Genomic DNA, 17,915 nt, shown 5'->3' with positions numbered 1-17,915 from the left:
AAACAGAATTCTCAGAAATCCCCTTGCTGATATACGAACTTTGAACTTTCAGCCAAAGAACATTAAGAAAAATAAAACAGAACCCTTGTACAATTACTTTGTCCCACAAGTCCCCAGATTGTAATAAATAATAATTTTTAGCAGCACACAAAGTAATCTAAAGCCATAAAACTTATGTAACTCCTTAAACATTGAAGGCAAAGTACTTTTTTACATTTCCATGCACATGCATATTAGTTTAAGTTAACCTCAAAAGTTTAAGTGGGTTGTTTTTCTTAGGGATTAGAGTCAAAGGAGCACAGTAAAAACGATGTTAGAGTGGCAATTATTGTTTGCATAGGCCCACTAAAATATGAGGGACATTGAAAGGAAAAGTCTTGGCCTAAATATAAGGAGACCCTACCCCTGAAGTTTCCTGGCATAAGACCAACTCTAGGCTCCAGGCAAACTAGTTTGTCCAATCCAAGTCATTGACTGTAGTGCCATTACACTTTATTTTTCACACAGTCTCTGTTGTTGGTATCATGTTTCTGTATTAAAGATCCTGGAATCTGCATATCCTAAATTGAAGTCAGGATGGTGTAAAGTGTTCTCTAGTTTCACCTCACAATAAAAGGGCAATGCAGAGAGCTCTGTCCTGTAAGCAGGTCATTGTTGTCAAGTCTTCTTAGTGTTGAGGGAAGTCTCTTTTGAGCAGGTCAATGTCAGACCAGTGGTAGGGTCTTCCCTGGTAGAGGATTGCTTCCAGATGATGTTATAAATGACCTTGGATCTTTTGTAGTTAGCTTCCCTGGTTCAGGGGTGAATGGAGAATGCCCATTCTTCTGAGGCCTGTGCCAGGTCATTATGTCAATGTTCAGGGTGTAAGGACCCATTGCTCTACAAGATTTCTGTGTTCCTACCTCTATTAGATAAGAATTTATTTGTATGTATAGTATTTTCCCAGTGGTATAGCTGGATCATATGGGGTCTCACTCATCTATGGGTTTTAAGAAAAATGAAAGACATTCTTGCAATAATAATTTTCAGACACAAAAGAGAAAAGAGCTGGAAGTTCCAGCTCACCACAGGAAGCTCACCACAAAGAGTGATGAGTTTAGTTAGAGAAATAACTACATTTTGAACTTTCCTAATAATGAGAATGTATGAGGGAAATGGAGAGCCTGTTTAGAGTACAGGCGGGGGTCGGGTTGGGAGGAGGGAGACTTGGAACATTGGTGATGGGAATGTTGCACTGGTGATGGGTGTTCTTTACATGACTGAAACCCAAACACAATCATGTATGTAATCAAGGTGTTTAAATAAAAATAGTTACCTGAACCTATTAAAAAAAAGAGTTATAGCTGTCAAAGAAAATAGATATAAAATATTCAAAAGCCATACATGTCCATTTTAAGTCTTTTAAAATAGTTGGGGGTTGTTAAATCCAGTGCACCACTTTGGCGTGTGATGAACAATGCAGTACTGAAGTTAAAAACGGTAAATGGGGTGTACTGATGGTTGGGGGTGATAGAGTTAAGGAGTTAAAATGAGCTTTACAGGGGTATGCAAAAGGGCAGAATACCAGATGGATATTCTACATACACAAAACATAACTTAAGGATAGGATATACTATAAATATATACCGTGTGCGTGGGGGCTAATAGCCCCCGCGTGGTTTTGAACATGTAGACTGGTAAGAAATTGCCAGAGACTGCCTTAGTAAAAATGAGCAGCTCTAAGCACCCTCAATTGGACCCACCTTTTCTGGCTTCCTGGGCTGCTACTCCAGGAAGGCCTGGAGGCCAGGGGGCAAGAGAGGGGACGGCTGGACGCCTACCAAGGCTCCCAGCACGCCCAATCCAGGGAGAAAGCTTTCGACCTGGGGTCTCCCCAGACCCCATGCCGGCTAGATCTAGTCTCCAGATCAGAGAAAGAATTCGGTAGAGAACCAGAAGCCAGGATCTACCCGCCCTTCTCCCTGTGCCCTTCCCCCCTCTTCACTGGGGAAGGGTAGGGAAAGCTTGGGACCTCATCCAGGAGGGACCACCCAACACCCACCTTGTCTGGCCGCCTGGGCTGTCACCCCAGGAAGGCCTGGAGGCCAGGGGGCAGGAGAGGGGACGGCTGGGGGCCTACCAAGTCTCCCAGCACACCCAAGCTAGGGAGAAAGCGTTTGACCCGGGGTCTCCCCAGACCCCATGCCGGCTAGATCTAGCCTCCAGATCAGGGAAAGAATTCGGTAGAGACTAATTTTTTTTTTTTTTTTTTTTTGGTTTTTGGGCCACACCCGGTAACGCTCAGGGGTTACTCCTGGCTATGCGCTCAGAAGTTGCTCCTGGCTTGGGGGACCATATGGGACACCGGGGGATCGAACCGCGGTCCATCCAAGGCTAGCGCAGGCAAGGCAGGCGCACCTTACCTTTAGTGCCACCGCCCGGCCCCCGGTAGAGACTAATTTAAAATTTCAAAAACAGTGTTAAAGTTGGACCTCAGAAGTAGAGCACTCACCTTGTATATGTTAAGCCCTGGGTTCAATTCCCAGAACCACCAGGGAAAATATATTTTTCAAAAATATATTTGAACTCCAAATAGTTCTACCAAATAGTGTAATACCAAATTAAAATGTCAAATGGAATATTTATGAATGTGACCCTGTAAAAAGATTTACCAAGTAATCCCTTTGAAATCCAAAAACTTCACCTGCATTGGGGAAGTAACTCAAAGAACTAGAACACTCTGCTGCAGGAATGAACCCTGGGTTCAGTTGCCAATACCACCTGGTTTCCTAAGTAGCACAAGTACTGGTCCCTAAATATCAGTCTATAAGTATTCACCAAGCACTGCCAAGTTTGGCTCCCAAAACAAAAGTCAAAAAAAAATAAAAAGTTTCACCTAGCTATAGGAGTGCAATCACCTATTAATTAGATCACATTCAAATATTGTATCCCTGTCTCCTATGAGTATTAACCAGAAAGAAATACAGCACTTCAGATCTGTGCATATGAACAATGGTAACTTCCATTGGTTTTGTGCACCAAGAAAAAATTGTGTGATCTGGAGACCAAAGCACAATAAACATCTACAAGACAGAGGAAAAGGCATTACCCTCTGAGTATCTGTATATCAAATATTATAATTGTAAGTACCACCTACAATTGGATTGGAAATTACTTTCACTTCCAATCTATAGGCTGCTTTAATCTCATTATATTAATTTTGCTAAGTGAGAAAAATGAATATATTTCTTAAGGACATCTGTGATCAGAAAGATGTCTAAACAGGCTGGAGCTCATAGTTTGCATGCAAAAGGTCCAGATTAGAGCCCCATCATCTTATGGAGTGACCCCTGAATACAGATCCAGGATTAGCACCTGAACAATCACACCTGGTTGTGGCCTCATAGTTCATTTCCCTTAATTTTCTTAGATAAATGACCCCCCTTAATCCTCTTCTGCCTTGTCAACACAGTACCAAACTTTGTTATGAGGATGACAATCTAATTCCCTATGATCTAGGGAACTATTGAATCTCTGCAAAGCATTGGCTCTAAAAGAAAGAAAATGTTGATGATATCACAAAACCGAATTCACTCCTCAACTCTTTAGCATTCATTGAATGGTGTGGGCTCTGGGATTTTTAGAGATTAAAAGGTCTGATCTTTGTCTTTAAAGAATTCAAGGTCAACTGAAGAGAAAGGCAGTCAAATAAAAACCGATAAATACTGAAATAAAACCATGTATAAGAAATGTGCAAATTAAAGAAATAAGTTTCTACTTTAAATGGATGTCAGGAAGAGAGACAAAGAAGGGGCAAGGGACAGGGAAAAGAGACAAAAAAAAAAAAAAAAAAGGAACATGGGCCCGGAGAGATAGCACAGCGGCGTTTGCCTTGCAAAGGCCGATCCAGGACCAAAGGTGGTTGGTTCAAATCCCGGTGTCCCATATGGTCCCCCGTGCCTGCCAGGAGCTATTTCTGAGCAGACAGCCAGGAGTAACCCCTGAGCAATGCCGGGTGTGACCCAAAAAAAAAAAAAAAAAAAAAAAAGGAACAGGGACAGGGAAATAGAAAAGGACAATGAAAAAGACAAGGGACAGAGAAAAGTGAATATTCCTGGGACATAGATGTGCAAAGTTATACAAAAACATGGGTATAAATTAGGGACTAGTTAGATAGGAGAAAAGGAGTTTACAAAGAGGCTGCATGCTTGGCAAAAATGAAAGATTTTATTATATAGGAAGTACAGAGCCACGGAAAGTCATTAAACGAGTGACCTTTAAATCTTCCAAAAGCCACTGTAGCAGCAATTTGGAGGCTATTAGCTTAAAAGACATTAGTTAGAAGTTCCTATAATAACTCATATTAGCATTGATGAGGCCTTACTTAGAGGCTAGTAATTTTGGTATGATCGCTAAAAAAATTCTCTATATAATAGACACACAGACATAAGATATAATATGTATCTATCTACATGTGACAAAAATATGTGTATAGGAAATAATAGGCATGAGAAGACCCAGAATACATATTCTTGGCACTCCACACATATATGCATACACAACATGCACACAAAATAGGGTGATAGAATTATCCAAAAAAATGTAATTAAAACTTAAGTTAACTGAAATTATGGAATAAAGATGAGATTATTACAACATATATTTCTCTGGTTTACTTATTGATAAAATTCAGTAATTGATTGAATTTGAGACTTTGGAAAGTTATGAGATGAAGGCTAGGGGTAAGAAGATGATCAACTCATTGAAAACAGAATTTCAGGTCAAGAGCGATAGAACTGTTGGCATAGGGCATTTATCTTGCCCGTGACTGACCCAAGTTTGATCCCCAGAATCTTATTATGGTCCTCTGATCCTGCCAGAAATGATCCCTGAGCACAGACAGAGCCAAAAGTAAGCTCTGAGCAACACTGTTGTGGCCCCCAAACAAAACAAAAACAAAACAACCAAAAGGATAAAAATGCAGTTTGAGGTGGCAATGAGGCATCCCTAGTTGAAGGGGATTTCCATCAAGTGAGGAAATTTATCAAGGGAACTTGAAAAAATTTTGGATACTAGAGAAAGAATTTGAGAAGTTACATAGCTAGTAAGTCATATTCTAGAAGCATTGGAAATAGAGAAAGAATCAAATGTGAAGAATCAGGGTTAATTGGGAGGGTAAGTTTTGTAGGGGTCAATTTTGAAGCCACATACAGTAGTATTCAGGGATTATTTCTGACTCTGTAGTCTGATTCTTGGTGTCTTTGGGACCATATGGGGTAACAGGGTTCAAACCAGGGTTATCTGTATACAAACCAAATTGCCTTCCCCCATACTGTTGTTCCTCCTATTCTAAAATTCAGAATTAAAATTGAATGATTGAAAACTTTATATTTGGAGCTGGAGGCAAAGGAGTTGACAGGGGCTGGGAAAATATTAAACTAAGAACAAAGGCTCATCAAAAATGCAAGCAATTGGGGCCAGAGCAATGGTGCAAGCAGTAGGGCATATGCCTTGCATGTGGTAACCTAGGACGGACCACGGTTCAATTCCCCAGCAACCCATATGATCCCCTAAGCCAGGAGCAATTTCTGAGCGCATAGCCAGGAGTAACCCCTGAGCATCACTGGGTGTGGCCCACCCCCCCCCCAAAGAGAGCAATTTAGAAAAAATTATTCCCAAAGTTGCTTGTGGATGAAAGCATAGATCTGGCAATCAGTCATCAGTGAGAGTTATTTCACCAAAGAGTAAAGGGAGAAATCACATTTTTTCAGCAGTTGTGAAATCAGTACAATTTAGAAAGAGATCAAAAATGTAGAGGCAAAAGTGGAAAAGTTAGAAAAAGCAAGAGAGAAATTTTATGACCCTAAATTTAGAAAGAGTGTAAAGAAGCAGTTCCCTAAAGGAAGTTAGTCTTCAAATCAAAAGAAGGGTATATTCTCTGAAGCAGAAAGGGGAAAGTGAACAGTCAGATACAAAGAAATTGAGGAGTATGTTTAAGGAACTCTAGTCTCATGGTTGGATATTCTGCTTTGTAGTATGTGAAGGAGAGCCAAGTTTGACCAATGTACCAAAGAATTTGAGATAGAATTTTGGAGAATCAAATAATGTGCCAATAGTATACAGCAAAAGAACTTGGACCACAAAAATAGCAAAAGAATTTGGACCATAGGGTGCCAGAATGGTAGCACAAGTGGTAGGGTGTTTGCCTTGCACATGCTGACCTAGGATGGACGACAGTTTGATCCCCCAGCATCCCATATGGTCCCCCAAGCCAGGAGGGAATAATTTCTGAGTGCATAGCCAGGAGTAACCCCTGAGCATCACCTGGTGTGGCTCAAAAACAAACAAAAATATTTTGGACTATAGAGAGTAATATTTCCCATAACTTCTTTGTGCCTCTGTCAACAACTTAGAACATCTTCAGAGTTGGTTAGGCCATCTCAAGGAGCACATGATTTAGAGTACAAAGAAATACATAGAATTTAAGATTCTTGATTCTCACATAGATAAAATGTCACCAGGATCAGATAGTATGTAAAAGGAATTAATGTTATTTCAAAGGCAATAACTGAAGGCTTCCCTCAGTTTCTCTCGTGGTGGAAGGGCATCTCTGGGGTCTTCCATTCCTGCCTCAAGACATGAAGTTTCTCTGCCTTCATCTACAATACAAACCACATTACTTATATATTTCCTATAAGGGGAATAATTGTTGGGAGGAATATTTTTTGTAAATCACTAGACTTGGAAGAAGTGAAAGATCAGAGTCATAAAGAAAAGAAGTTAGATCTCAGGAACTGGGAAGGATAGCAAAGAAAGACAAGTGCTGGACAAGGAAGATTCGGATATTGAGATCTTGGCAGGGTCTGGCATAGAGCTCTGTTGGCAGAGAACTGAAGAAAGGCACAAAAGCATTAAAAGAGCTGAAGGAATAAAAAGCCAGTGTGTTATATGATTGTCACCACTGGTGTCAAGGACTGAGGTTGAGAGAAAGCAACAAAGAGAGGAGATAGGCTGAGTAAAGTTTGAAGCCCATGAGGAAATGGAAAATTTTGAAAGTATAAGAAAAACTGGATAAAATTCCAAACAGAGACTTGGAATTATTTTGAGAGGAATTTTGCTTGGAATGATCCACACTTATTCTGAGTACAGTCTTCTCAGAGGGTACATGAGCTTTGAACATGAGGGATGGAAGCTGGGTTTCTTTTATGCAAAGCATGCATTCCATCCTTTTTTTAGTTCCTCGACTTAGAGTTTTACATTAGAAAGTTTTCAAGTAAAAATTATCACATATAGAAAACAAAGATTATTAAACTTTTATCTTTCTCCTTACCCCAGTAAAGGGAGAGTAAATTTAAAAATGTTGTTTCAATGCTATGTTGAGTGAAATAAGTCAGAGAGAGAGATAGACACAGAATAGTCTCCCTCATCTATGAGTTTTAAGAAAAATAAAAGGCATTATCATAATAATGCCCAGAGATGAGGTTTGGAAGCACTGGCTCACGATATGAAGCTTACCTTACAAAGAGTATTGAGAGCAGTTAGAGAAATAGCTATACTAACAACTACCATGACAATGTTAATAAGTGAGAGAAGTAGAATGCCTGTCTTGAATATAAGCAGGGGGTCAGGGAGGAGGGAGATGAGGGGCATTGGTGGTGAAAATGTTGCACTGGTGAAGGGGGATGTTCTTTTTATGACTGAAACCCAACTACAAATATTTTTGTAGTCATGGTGCTTAAATAAAGATATTTAAACTGTTGTTTCTTGTTGAAGAGAATTTTGAAGTATATGGTGTAATTGGGCTTCAACTACTGTATGAGTAGGGCAGGAAACCCTTTTCTGGGTACTGACTAGTTCAGCATAGCTTTTGTTTATCACTCACAGACCTGAAGGAAACTGAGGTCACATCATGAGAGATAGACCCCAGGTGCAGTTAAGTTCTTTGGTGACTGGGTTGGACATGAGAACATGACAAAATGTTTTCTGGCAGTTCAGATGAGAATAAAAGAAATGAATTACTAGGAAGTAGCAGAGTAGTCTGGAGATTAAATGGGATTAAACAAGGACACAAGAGACCACACTTGGAGGACAGGAAAAATATAATGTTTAAAAGAATTAATCAGAAGCTGGGAGAGATACTACAGTAGGTAGGTGGCCAATCCCCATCTTATTCCTCACACCATATATGGTACCCAAAGTCAGGAGTGATCCCCGAGTATGAGCTGAAATTAATCTCTGAACACAGTGAGGTATGGACCCAAAACTAAACAAAAAAGAAAATAAAAACAATCAGTTAAACTGGAGGAGATCATGCTAAGCAAAATAAGACTGAAGATGAAAGACAAAAATCAGATGATCTACATAGAGGTGATATAACAAGAAACAATCTAAGAAAAGAGTCAATGGCCAATGGAACCAATCCATAAAGTTCACCACAGAACTGAGGTGAATGAGGGGTAGGAGAGTTGATGACAGGTTCCAACAGACAATGGTGGAGGGATATGGGCACTTTGGTGATGGAGTATCTGGTAACATGTACTCCCAATTTACAGTGTTGTTAATTAATATTACTTGAATAAATGAGTTAATTAATGAGTCAACCTAGTTGGTAGCTCAGATGCCTAGATACTTGAGGTTCTGAATTTAGTTTTGGCACCAACTGGGCCTCTTGGCATCTCAACAAAATTAAAAGATCCATCATTCCAGCCTCAAGCTAGCTCGTAAAGATCCATGTACTACATCCCCTTACCATGCTAGGAGACAGACTTAGGTTGGTTCCATAAAGTCAAAGGTCAGATTGTTCTGGTTCTTTAGCACTGTTGCCCGACCAGAAACTTAGTACCCTGACCCCAAGGCCATCTTCTTCCTACAGTTCCCACAGCTGTTCTCCACATTACCTCAGAAGAGTAAAGAGGATATGGTCTGAAATGTGACAAGTCTTGGAAGTTTCCTTTATTTTGTTCAGTTATGGCTAAATGTTTGCTGGGAGAATTAAATAGAACCGCCTGTTATTACCATGAACTTCTTCTGTTTAGGACGTGGTTTATTTCAGAAATATTCTACTTCCTGGTGCCTGCTCCAATTAATATTTTGTTTCCTGTTTGTTCTCTAGTGTCTTTAGCCTCCAGCACGGTGGGCCTCGCTGGGCAAGTGGTTCACACAGAAACTACAGAGGTGGTGCTGACAGCTGACCCAGTCACTGGATTTGGGATCCAGCTGCAGGGCAGTGTGTTTGCAACAGAGACACTTTCTTCTCCACCTCTTATTTCCTATATTGAAGCTGACAGCCCAGCAGAGAGGTGAGATGGTCTCTTTCACGGCCGGCATCTTTTTCTGTTCTGTTTTGCTCAGGCTGGCTATCTTTGAATGGCCAATAAATTATTGAATAGCACTCAATTCAGGAAATGCAAGACATAATGAACTCTCTGTTCCGACAATAAAATTTTATATTCCTGATCAGGTCTGAGGAGAATAACAAGCATGGCTGCCTTGAGCTAGCAGATTTTTGTCCATCTGGGACTTGAGGCTATGATAATTAAAAAGGGGAAATTCATTTAAAAAATCTGAAGTTCAAGCTTTAATCATTTTTCTGCCATAAGGGAATGATTTTCAGATCATCGTCTGATCTGATTGGTTCAGATCAGATTATAAGACTACTCTGTTGTTGAATCATTAATTACCTCTCTGGACTGCACCTCCCTCGCTCATAGTTGTAGTCGTGACAGGCAAGAAAACCAGACATAACATAGCTGTTTGCCTGTGGTATTGAATAACAAGCCCAAATGGTCGTTCTGTTTTGCAAGGCTCAGACTAAGGAGTTTTGGCAACGTCAGACTGAAAATAATTTACTCTATCTCCAACCTCTGCCATGTGTTTCTAAATTTAGATGTGGAGTGCTACAGATTGGAGACAGAGTAATGGCCATTAATGGAATTCCAACTGAAGACAGCACCTTTGAGGAAGCCAATCAGCTCCTCCGGGACTCGTCCATCACCAGCAAGGTCACACTGGAAATCGAGTTTGATGTTGCAGGTATGATCATATCGTCTCAAGTCAGCAGCACAGTTGGAGTGGTCTGCATGTGAATTATTTGAATGAAATAGCAGAGGAAAAAGATATAGAGAAAGAGAGATAGAGATATTGAATTTGTTCTTGTGTAGAAGGTTTGGCGTGTCATTTTAAACTGAGTATTGTTTTTGTATTGTTCACTAAAACATCACCCAGAAGAACAAATAAAAATAAATGTGACAACATGAATAAGTAATCGCTACTGTAAAGGTGATAGAAAAAATAATTTAGCCTTTATTCTTCCAGACTTTCTCAGATATGTTGGAGAAACTATATTCTTCAGCCACAGGGACAAAAAAAAAGGTTTCTCTTTGACCCTTGCCTCTGCAAAAAAAAAAAAGCATGAAAATTCTGTAGGGAACTAAAACTTTATTAGGTGAATTTATATGCACTCACTAGATGAAAATGTAGGCTCTATTGTTAAAGGGAAATGGTACCAGATACCTGTTCAAAATGACAAGGAATGGCTGGAGAGATAATATAGGGGTTAAAATATTCATTTTGCACATAACCGACCTGGGTTAATCTCTGACACCACATATGGTCCCCTGAGCTTTGCTCGGGATGATCCCTGAGCAAAGATGGAGGAGTAAGCGCTGAATGCTGTGTGTAGCCTAAAACCTCTCCTTTATCACACCCTTCCCTCCAAAATAACAAGGCATTCTTTCCTGAAGACTGTTGCAGTAGAGATTAAAACTTGAAATAAGGAGTCAGAGAGATAACACAGCAATTAGGGCATTTGCCTTGCATGTGGCTGAGCTGGGAGGGATCTGGTTTGATTCTGACATCCCTAATGGTCCCCAGGCTGCTAGGGGCTATTTTTGAGTGCAGAGCCAGGAGTAGGCCTTGAGCACTACTGGGTGTGGCCCAAAAGCCAATCAACCAATCGAACAATCAATAAAGTTTAAAAAAAGAAACTTGAAATAAGAACTAGACTCAACTCTAGTAATAACTGGAACATGTGAATAACTAAAATTTTCTCAGAAGCACAGTGTGTGGGCTTTAGAAGGTAGTGTTAGGGACCAAAGAGTACATTAGGTAGGTCACTTGCTTTACACATAGCTGACCTGGATTTGATCCCAGTATGATATGGTCCCCCAAGCATTGTTAGTAGTAATTTTTAAGTCAGAACCAGAAGTAAGCCCTGAGCAGTCCCAGGTGTGACTCAAAAGCCAAATGGAAAAACATGTTGCTGCTAGTTTCAATTTAACCTATCTTATATAGTGAAATAATTATACATTATAGTTATATAATATATAAAAGATATATAAAATAATTATATCATATAACCTTTATTTTATATAGTAAAATAATTCATGGACTTCGTGACCATATGTAACCAATCAACATAAAAGTCCCTGGGACAAAAAATCATGTTGTTTCAATAAATATTAGTGAATGTTGAAAAGCAGGCCAGTTGTTTTGTATAATGAAGATGCAACCGCAGATATGAAATAGATAATAGAAGAAAAACCCAGAAAAATTCTGTCTTCATGGAACTTGTATTATAGCAGTTAAAAAGGATGTTTAGGGGCCAGAGGTAGGGCATTTGTCCTGCATGCAGGAAGCCCTGGTTTGATCCCCTAGCATCTCCTTTGTTTTTCCAGACACTGCAAAGAAAGAAGGAAGGAAGAAGAAAGGAAGAAGGAAGGAAGGAAGGAAGGAAGGAAGGAAGGAAGGAAGGAAGGAAGGAAGGAAGGAAGGAAGGAAGGAAGGAAGGAAGGAAGGAAGGAAGGAAGGAAGGAAGGAAGGAAGGAAGGAAGGAAGGAAGGAAGGAAAGGAGGGAGGGAAGGAGAGAGGGAAGGAAGGAGGGAGGGAGGGAAGGAGGGAAGGAAGGAACTATTCTAAGCTATTAGATATACTAGCTATTCTAATATCTAATAGAGAAATGACAGACTACTGTGGGGCAATTTTCAGACTGGGCAGTAAACTAAAGAAAATCTGGAAGTTCTAAGTTTATAGCAGTGGCAACTTGCATTCATGTCATTTTATATCAGAACAAAACTGCTGAGCAAAAAGACAAGAGACATCAACTGTATTACATTAAGCCAGAGATTGAGGTTTTCAGAGACATTTCAATAGAACTTGAATCCCAAAGGCTCAAATTGTCTCAGGAAGAACCAATGAATAATTATGATAATAGCTTCAAAATTATCATAATAATACCTCTCAAATGCTTACACTATGCCCTGTTCCTTTTCTAAACACTGTGTGGGTATTAGCATACTTAACCAAAGCCTATAATTTTATGTCCTTAAAAAACTGAAGCCATTCATGGTGGGGCTGGTATTCTAACCCAGCCAACCAAAGGTCATACTCTAGCTTTTACTCAGTTGCCTGTTTGAAAGGATCTAGATTGAAGAGGGAAGGGAATAGATAAAAGTTTTGCCTGATGAGCTGGGAAAAAGAGAAAAGGAGAAAAGGATCTTCAGGAAGAAAAATGAGGAGAGACTTTAATTTTGTTAATGGCTAAAACATACATTCGAGTTTAGAATTACTTAGAAAATCAAGGTAATGAGTTGCTGAGGTAGAGTAGAGCAGAGAACAAAATTGTTCAGCCATGATGGCACGGTACTCACTACTATTATAATTCTGTTACATAAACTAAATTTAAAAAAATTAAAGAAGTTCAACCATGGTTTGAGAATGGGGAGAAGGGGCATAGTCACAGAAAGACCATCTACACAGTGAAAGCTCTTAAGAGAATAAGGTTTTGAAGGGGTAAGGGAAATGAGAACTAGCTACTTGACTTGCCAGGCAGAATCCCATCAGAGGATTACCTCGGTTACCTCCTTTTGCCAGGACAGCTCCTTCCACATGTTCCAGTGATTTGCTTGCTCTGTTCTAGTCTTTATTAAACCCTGCCTTGACTATCATCTTTCTATCTCTTTGCCCTGACTTAAGATTCTCCATAGCTCTCCTCATACTCTGATATGATGCAAGTTATTTGTTTGTTTCTTCTATAGTACAAAAACCCTATGATGTTTGGATCTTTGTGACTTTTGGTAATGAATATACACTAGTGCTCAAATAGTACATTGGAATTTTAAGAGGTTCTTGGCCAATGCTTGGGGAATGAAGGATTGAAAGAAGGGAGGAAGGCAGGGAGGGACTTGGCTGCTTTGAAGGAATGGAATCAGGAACTTTCATCAGCATCCAGAAGTGATCATTTCCACTGTTACTCTGGGGTTTCTCTCAATGCTGCATGTGTCAACACATCTGCTCACTTGTTTTTGGGCCAAGTTTTCTTCACTTTTTTTTTTCCTTCCCTGACTTTTGATTCTATATGATTGTCCCAGCCTTTGCTAAAGTGCCTGACCAGTACCTGCCAATTATTATTTCTTGTTCCAGAGAGAAAGTAGCTATATGACCAAGCTTAGGTTTGTTGTCTTTTTTTACAGTCAGCTATGGTCAAGTGAGATCTAGCAAAATGTATCCTGTGAGGCTGTGAGGATCAGCCTGGTGGAAGGTTTGGCTTTCAAAAAACCGAGCCCAGTATGTATTTAGAGAAAACAGTTTTGTACTCACAAAACAGTAGTGGTGAAAGAACTCTTAAAATCCAGTACCTTTTTTACATAGAAACTAGGAAACCCATGGAAATACAACAAAGTGAATAGTATATCCCGGGTCTATCAACTTGTGGTCTGTATGTTCCATCTTGTAACACTGCCCCATCAAGAGAGAGCGTTATCAGCATGAAAAGCAAGATTTTGGGGCCAAGCAATAGTATGGTGGGGTACTTGCTTTGTAAATGGCTGACCCAAGTTCAATCCCCAACACTTCATATGGTCCCCAAGCTTCCTGTCTCCTTTCCCTCAGGAGTTGATCCCTAAGAGTAAGCCCCAAGCACCACTAGATGTGAACAAAATAATTAATAAGTAAAATAAAAGAGGATTTCTTAGAATCTGTTTTGCAGGCACTATTGAAAGATATAGCTAGCCTCTTCATTATATAGCATTCCAGCAGAAAAATTAATAACAGAAGCCAAAATGATAGTACAGCAGGTAGTTTGCCTTGCACATGGCTGATCTGGGTTTGATTCTGGCACTCTACATGGTCCTCAAACCTGCCAAACCCAGGAGTAAACCTTAAGCACTGCCTGCACTGTGGTCCAAAAACAAAAAAAAAGAAATAAAGAAAAGGAATAGTATAATCATTTCCATAAACAGTAACAAGTATTTACCTGTGCTATAAATGCACTTTTATTATCATGTAGCTAAAATATTTACTCATTGTTTCATTCATAGTAAATACATAAATGTACATTTTAATAATAGTTGATTAAATACTTTTAATAAGGCAAGCTCCTAAAAAATATAAGAACTGGAGGAGGGGTGCTGGAGAGATAGCTCAAAGGCTGAATGTGTGCTTTGCTTGCAGAAGACCCAGGTCTGAAGCCCAGAACCATGTGGTCCCATAAGCACCACTGGAAGCAACATTGGAGCACCACATCAAGAGCATCCTGAGTCTTACTGAATGTGGCCCAGTTTACACACACACACACATACACACACACACACACACACACACACACAAATAAGAACTATAAGCTCATTTCTAGCATCCTTGAGTAAATGACAGGAAAAGGGGGGACGTCTGAAGTCATCTCCTATCCCCTTAATTACCCTGGAAATCAAATCATTTCAATGGGATCTAAATAATACTAATTAGGACTAGTAGAAATGTACTCTTATCCTATCATCCTTTCATCCCCTGCTCATGGCAGATTCCAGACACTTTGCTGAGCCCAGATATAACATTCAATCTTCAGTAATATGCAAAAGGTAATACTAATCCATTGAAAATGAATCTAAAAAATCTGGTTTATCTAATTAAACACTTGAGGACAATCTGGAGTCAGTGATAGTATGGCAGATAGGGCCTTTATCTTGCATGCAGTTGATCCAGGTTTCATTCTCAGTTTTCCGAGACTGCCAAGAATAATTTCTGAAGTTCAACTTATTCATTTTTGGGGTCAGAGCAATAATACAGTGTGTAGGGCATTTTCCTTGCATATGTCCAACCCAGGTTCCATCCCTAACATCCTATATGGTAGCCTGAGCACACCAGGAGTGATTCCTGAGCACACCAACAGGACTAACCCCTAAGCATCATCAGGTTCTCAAATAAACGAAAATAAACAAATAAATAAAAATAATAACATCAAGGGGCCGGAGAGATAGCATGGAGGTAAGGCATTTGCCTTGCATGCAGAAGGACGATGGTTCAAATCCCAGCATCCCCGAGCCTGCCAGAAGCAATTTCTGAGTGTAGATTCAGGAGGAACCCCTGAGCACTGCCGGGTGTGACCACCCCCCCCAAAAAATGGGAGAAAATAATAACATCAAATTCTCTAGAGCCATTTCAAGACTAGAGCTATTCAAAATAGTGTACTAGAGTTAGACGTTAGCTAGAACTAGATGTGAAAGTCTGTTGTTCTGATTTTACTCAAAATTATCTCATGGAAGTCATCTATTTCTCAAATTTTTCTCCAGGAATATATTCAGATAATTATTAACCAGCTTTCAAGTCAAAAGATATGTTCTCTCTATTTTATAAATATTTTAAGTGACACAGAAAATAGATAAGAAACCTTGATTATGAGTACACATTGATTAGTTCTTTTTTGTTGTTTGTTTATTTGGGGTTCATCCCCATAATGCTTAGGGGCTGTTCCAAGTGCAGTGCTGGGGGGACTATCTAGGGATGGGGGACTGAACCTCGGACTTCCATATGCAAAACAGCAAGCCTCTAAGCATCTCCCCAACTCCTTAGTTCTATTTCTATTAATTGATGCCACTATATACACAAAATTGCAATGATATTACTAATAAATTAACCTGTTATTTTTAATGTTTTAATTTTAAATGTTTAAAATTGTTTCTTTACTGGAGTCCTGTTCCACAAATTTTTCTAAAATAAAAATTTCATAGAATTATTGCATATGGGCAATTATATTTTTACTGCTTTGATTGTGTCTTTTAAATACTGTTCTACATAATCATCAAATCTTAAAATTTCTACTGAAATTTTATAATTAATTTATTGGGGAGCTGAGTTGGAAGAAAAGTGTTTTGTCCCAGAAAGAAATCCCAGTGAAAATTCTATCAAAAAAAAAAAAAAATACTTGCCATTATAGGTTCCCAGTGCTTTTTTTTCTAAGTAGGTGAGAGTTAAACATTTACATTCACCCCCCCCCCTTAAAATTCCTAATTTATTTAAAATCTCACAAGACTGTCTAGATTGATGGATTATAATGACCTGGTTGTCTTACTGTGCCAATTATGACTGCTTCAGGCAAAAAAAAAAAAAAAGACAGACCAATTGGAAAGAAAAAAACACCCCCCCTCTTTTTTACCCAAATGTGTTTTTAATTATAGTATTAACAAAGATAAAGCAAAACCATGGGGAACACAAAATAATCACTTGGGAGTCTAACAAAATAAACATTCTGTTTACTTATTCCAAACCTTGTGTTTTCTTTCCAAATATTGGCTCTTTTTCCTCCTTACTAATATTTCTTTAAGAAACTTCAAATTAAATGTGCCTTTGCTTTAACAACTAAGTAATTGTAAAGGGGAAAAATTACCAAAGATAAAATAAGTCATGCTGGCATTTAAAGATTAAAATGAACTAACAGCTTGAGCAAAGAGATTCATTTGTTGATATGTGTTCATCATTATGAATATTGCAAATCTTCTGTAGTCAGATGTGATCCATTACTGTTTTTCAGGATGTGAGAATAGCTCTTCCAGTGTCATTAACAATGTTAATCTTGGTCAAGGTTCCCTGCATTAAATATTTAGAAGCCATGATGTTGCTATAGTAACCATCCTAAACCAGTTTTCCCCAGCCTTATGTTTCAAAGGACTCACATGTATGGTTATTGTAAGCAAGATCTTATATACTTAGATGTAAACATAGATACAAGCTTCAGATATGCAAATCTTCCTCCACTTTTTCTTTTTATATTTTTATTAATTTATGTAAACACTATAATTACAAAGATGTTCATGGTTGAGTTCCCATCATACAATGTACATAGACCAGTGTATGTTTCCTGCCACCAATGTTTCTATTACCCTCCCATCCTCTCCCCTACCTGCCTCCAGAATAGGCATTTTACTTATCTCTCCTTTTTTTTCCTTTTAGACCCTATTGTTTGCACTATCATTAATGAAAGGGTACCATTGTATATCACTTCAACTCCTTTCAGAACCCAGTTATTGTCCAAAATGATCATTTCCAATTACCTTTGCCATAGTATAACCTTCTCTACTCTAACTACACTGCTTCACTATTTGTGGCAAGCTTCCTACCATGACTGGTCCTCCTGGCCCTCAAATCTATTATCTCTGAATATTATTACTACACTCATTTTTATGCTTCTTACATCCCCAAAATGAGTGGGTTTATTATATGTTTATCCTTCTCTTGCTAAGTCATTTCATTCAGCATAATACTCCCTATATCCATACATGTATAAGCAAATTTTATCACTTTATTTTGCCTAATGGTACATAGTATTTCTTTGTGTAGATGTATTACAGTTTCTTTAGCCACTCATCTTTTCTTGGGAATTTGAGCTGTTTATAGATTCAAGCTATTATAAATAGTTTTGTGATGAACATAGGAATCAGAGGGCTTTTCTGAATTGTGCTTTTGTGTTTCTGGGGTATATCCTAGGAATGGTATTGTGGGGTCACATGAAAGCTCAATTTCTAGTTTATTTGAGGAATATCTATATTGTTTCTCAAAAAGGCTGAACTAGTCCACATTCCCTCCAGCAGTGAATGAGTACCTTTCCCCGCCCCACACACACATCTGTGCCAGAATTGGTTGTTTTTTCTTTTTGATATGTTCCAATT

General features: G+C 38.9%; 1 protein-coding gene across 2 annotated transcripts in view; it reads left to right on the top strand.

Annotated features, from left to right (window-relative positions):
* Nucleotides 1–17,915, top strand: part of GRIP1 (glutamate receptor interacting protein 1) — a 225,827-nt gene that overhangs the window by 135,135 nt on the left and 72,777 nt on the right. For both annotated transcript variants that reach the window (XM_049782734.1, XM_049782735.1), the window contains 2 exons: nt 9,092–9,278; nt 9,866–10,011. In XM_049782734.1, the coding sequence (XP_049638691.1) occupies nt 9,092–9,278; nt 9,866–10,011 (333 nt within the window). The remainder of the gene's footprint in view (nt 1–9,091; nt 9,279–9,865; nt 10,012–17,915) is intronic.

Source organism: Suncus etruscus, chromosome 11 (genome assembly GCF_024139225.1).
Source record: "Suncus etruscus isolate mSunEtr1 chromosome 11, mSunEtr1.pri.cur, whole genome shotgun sequence".
NCBI lineage: Eukaryota > Metazoa > Chordata > Mammalia > Eulipotyphla > Soricidae > Suncus > Suncus etruscus.
The sequence above is the reverse complement of the archived record's forward strand: the minus strand, read 5'-3'. Positions and strand labels throughout refer to the sequence as shown.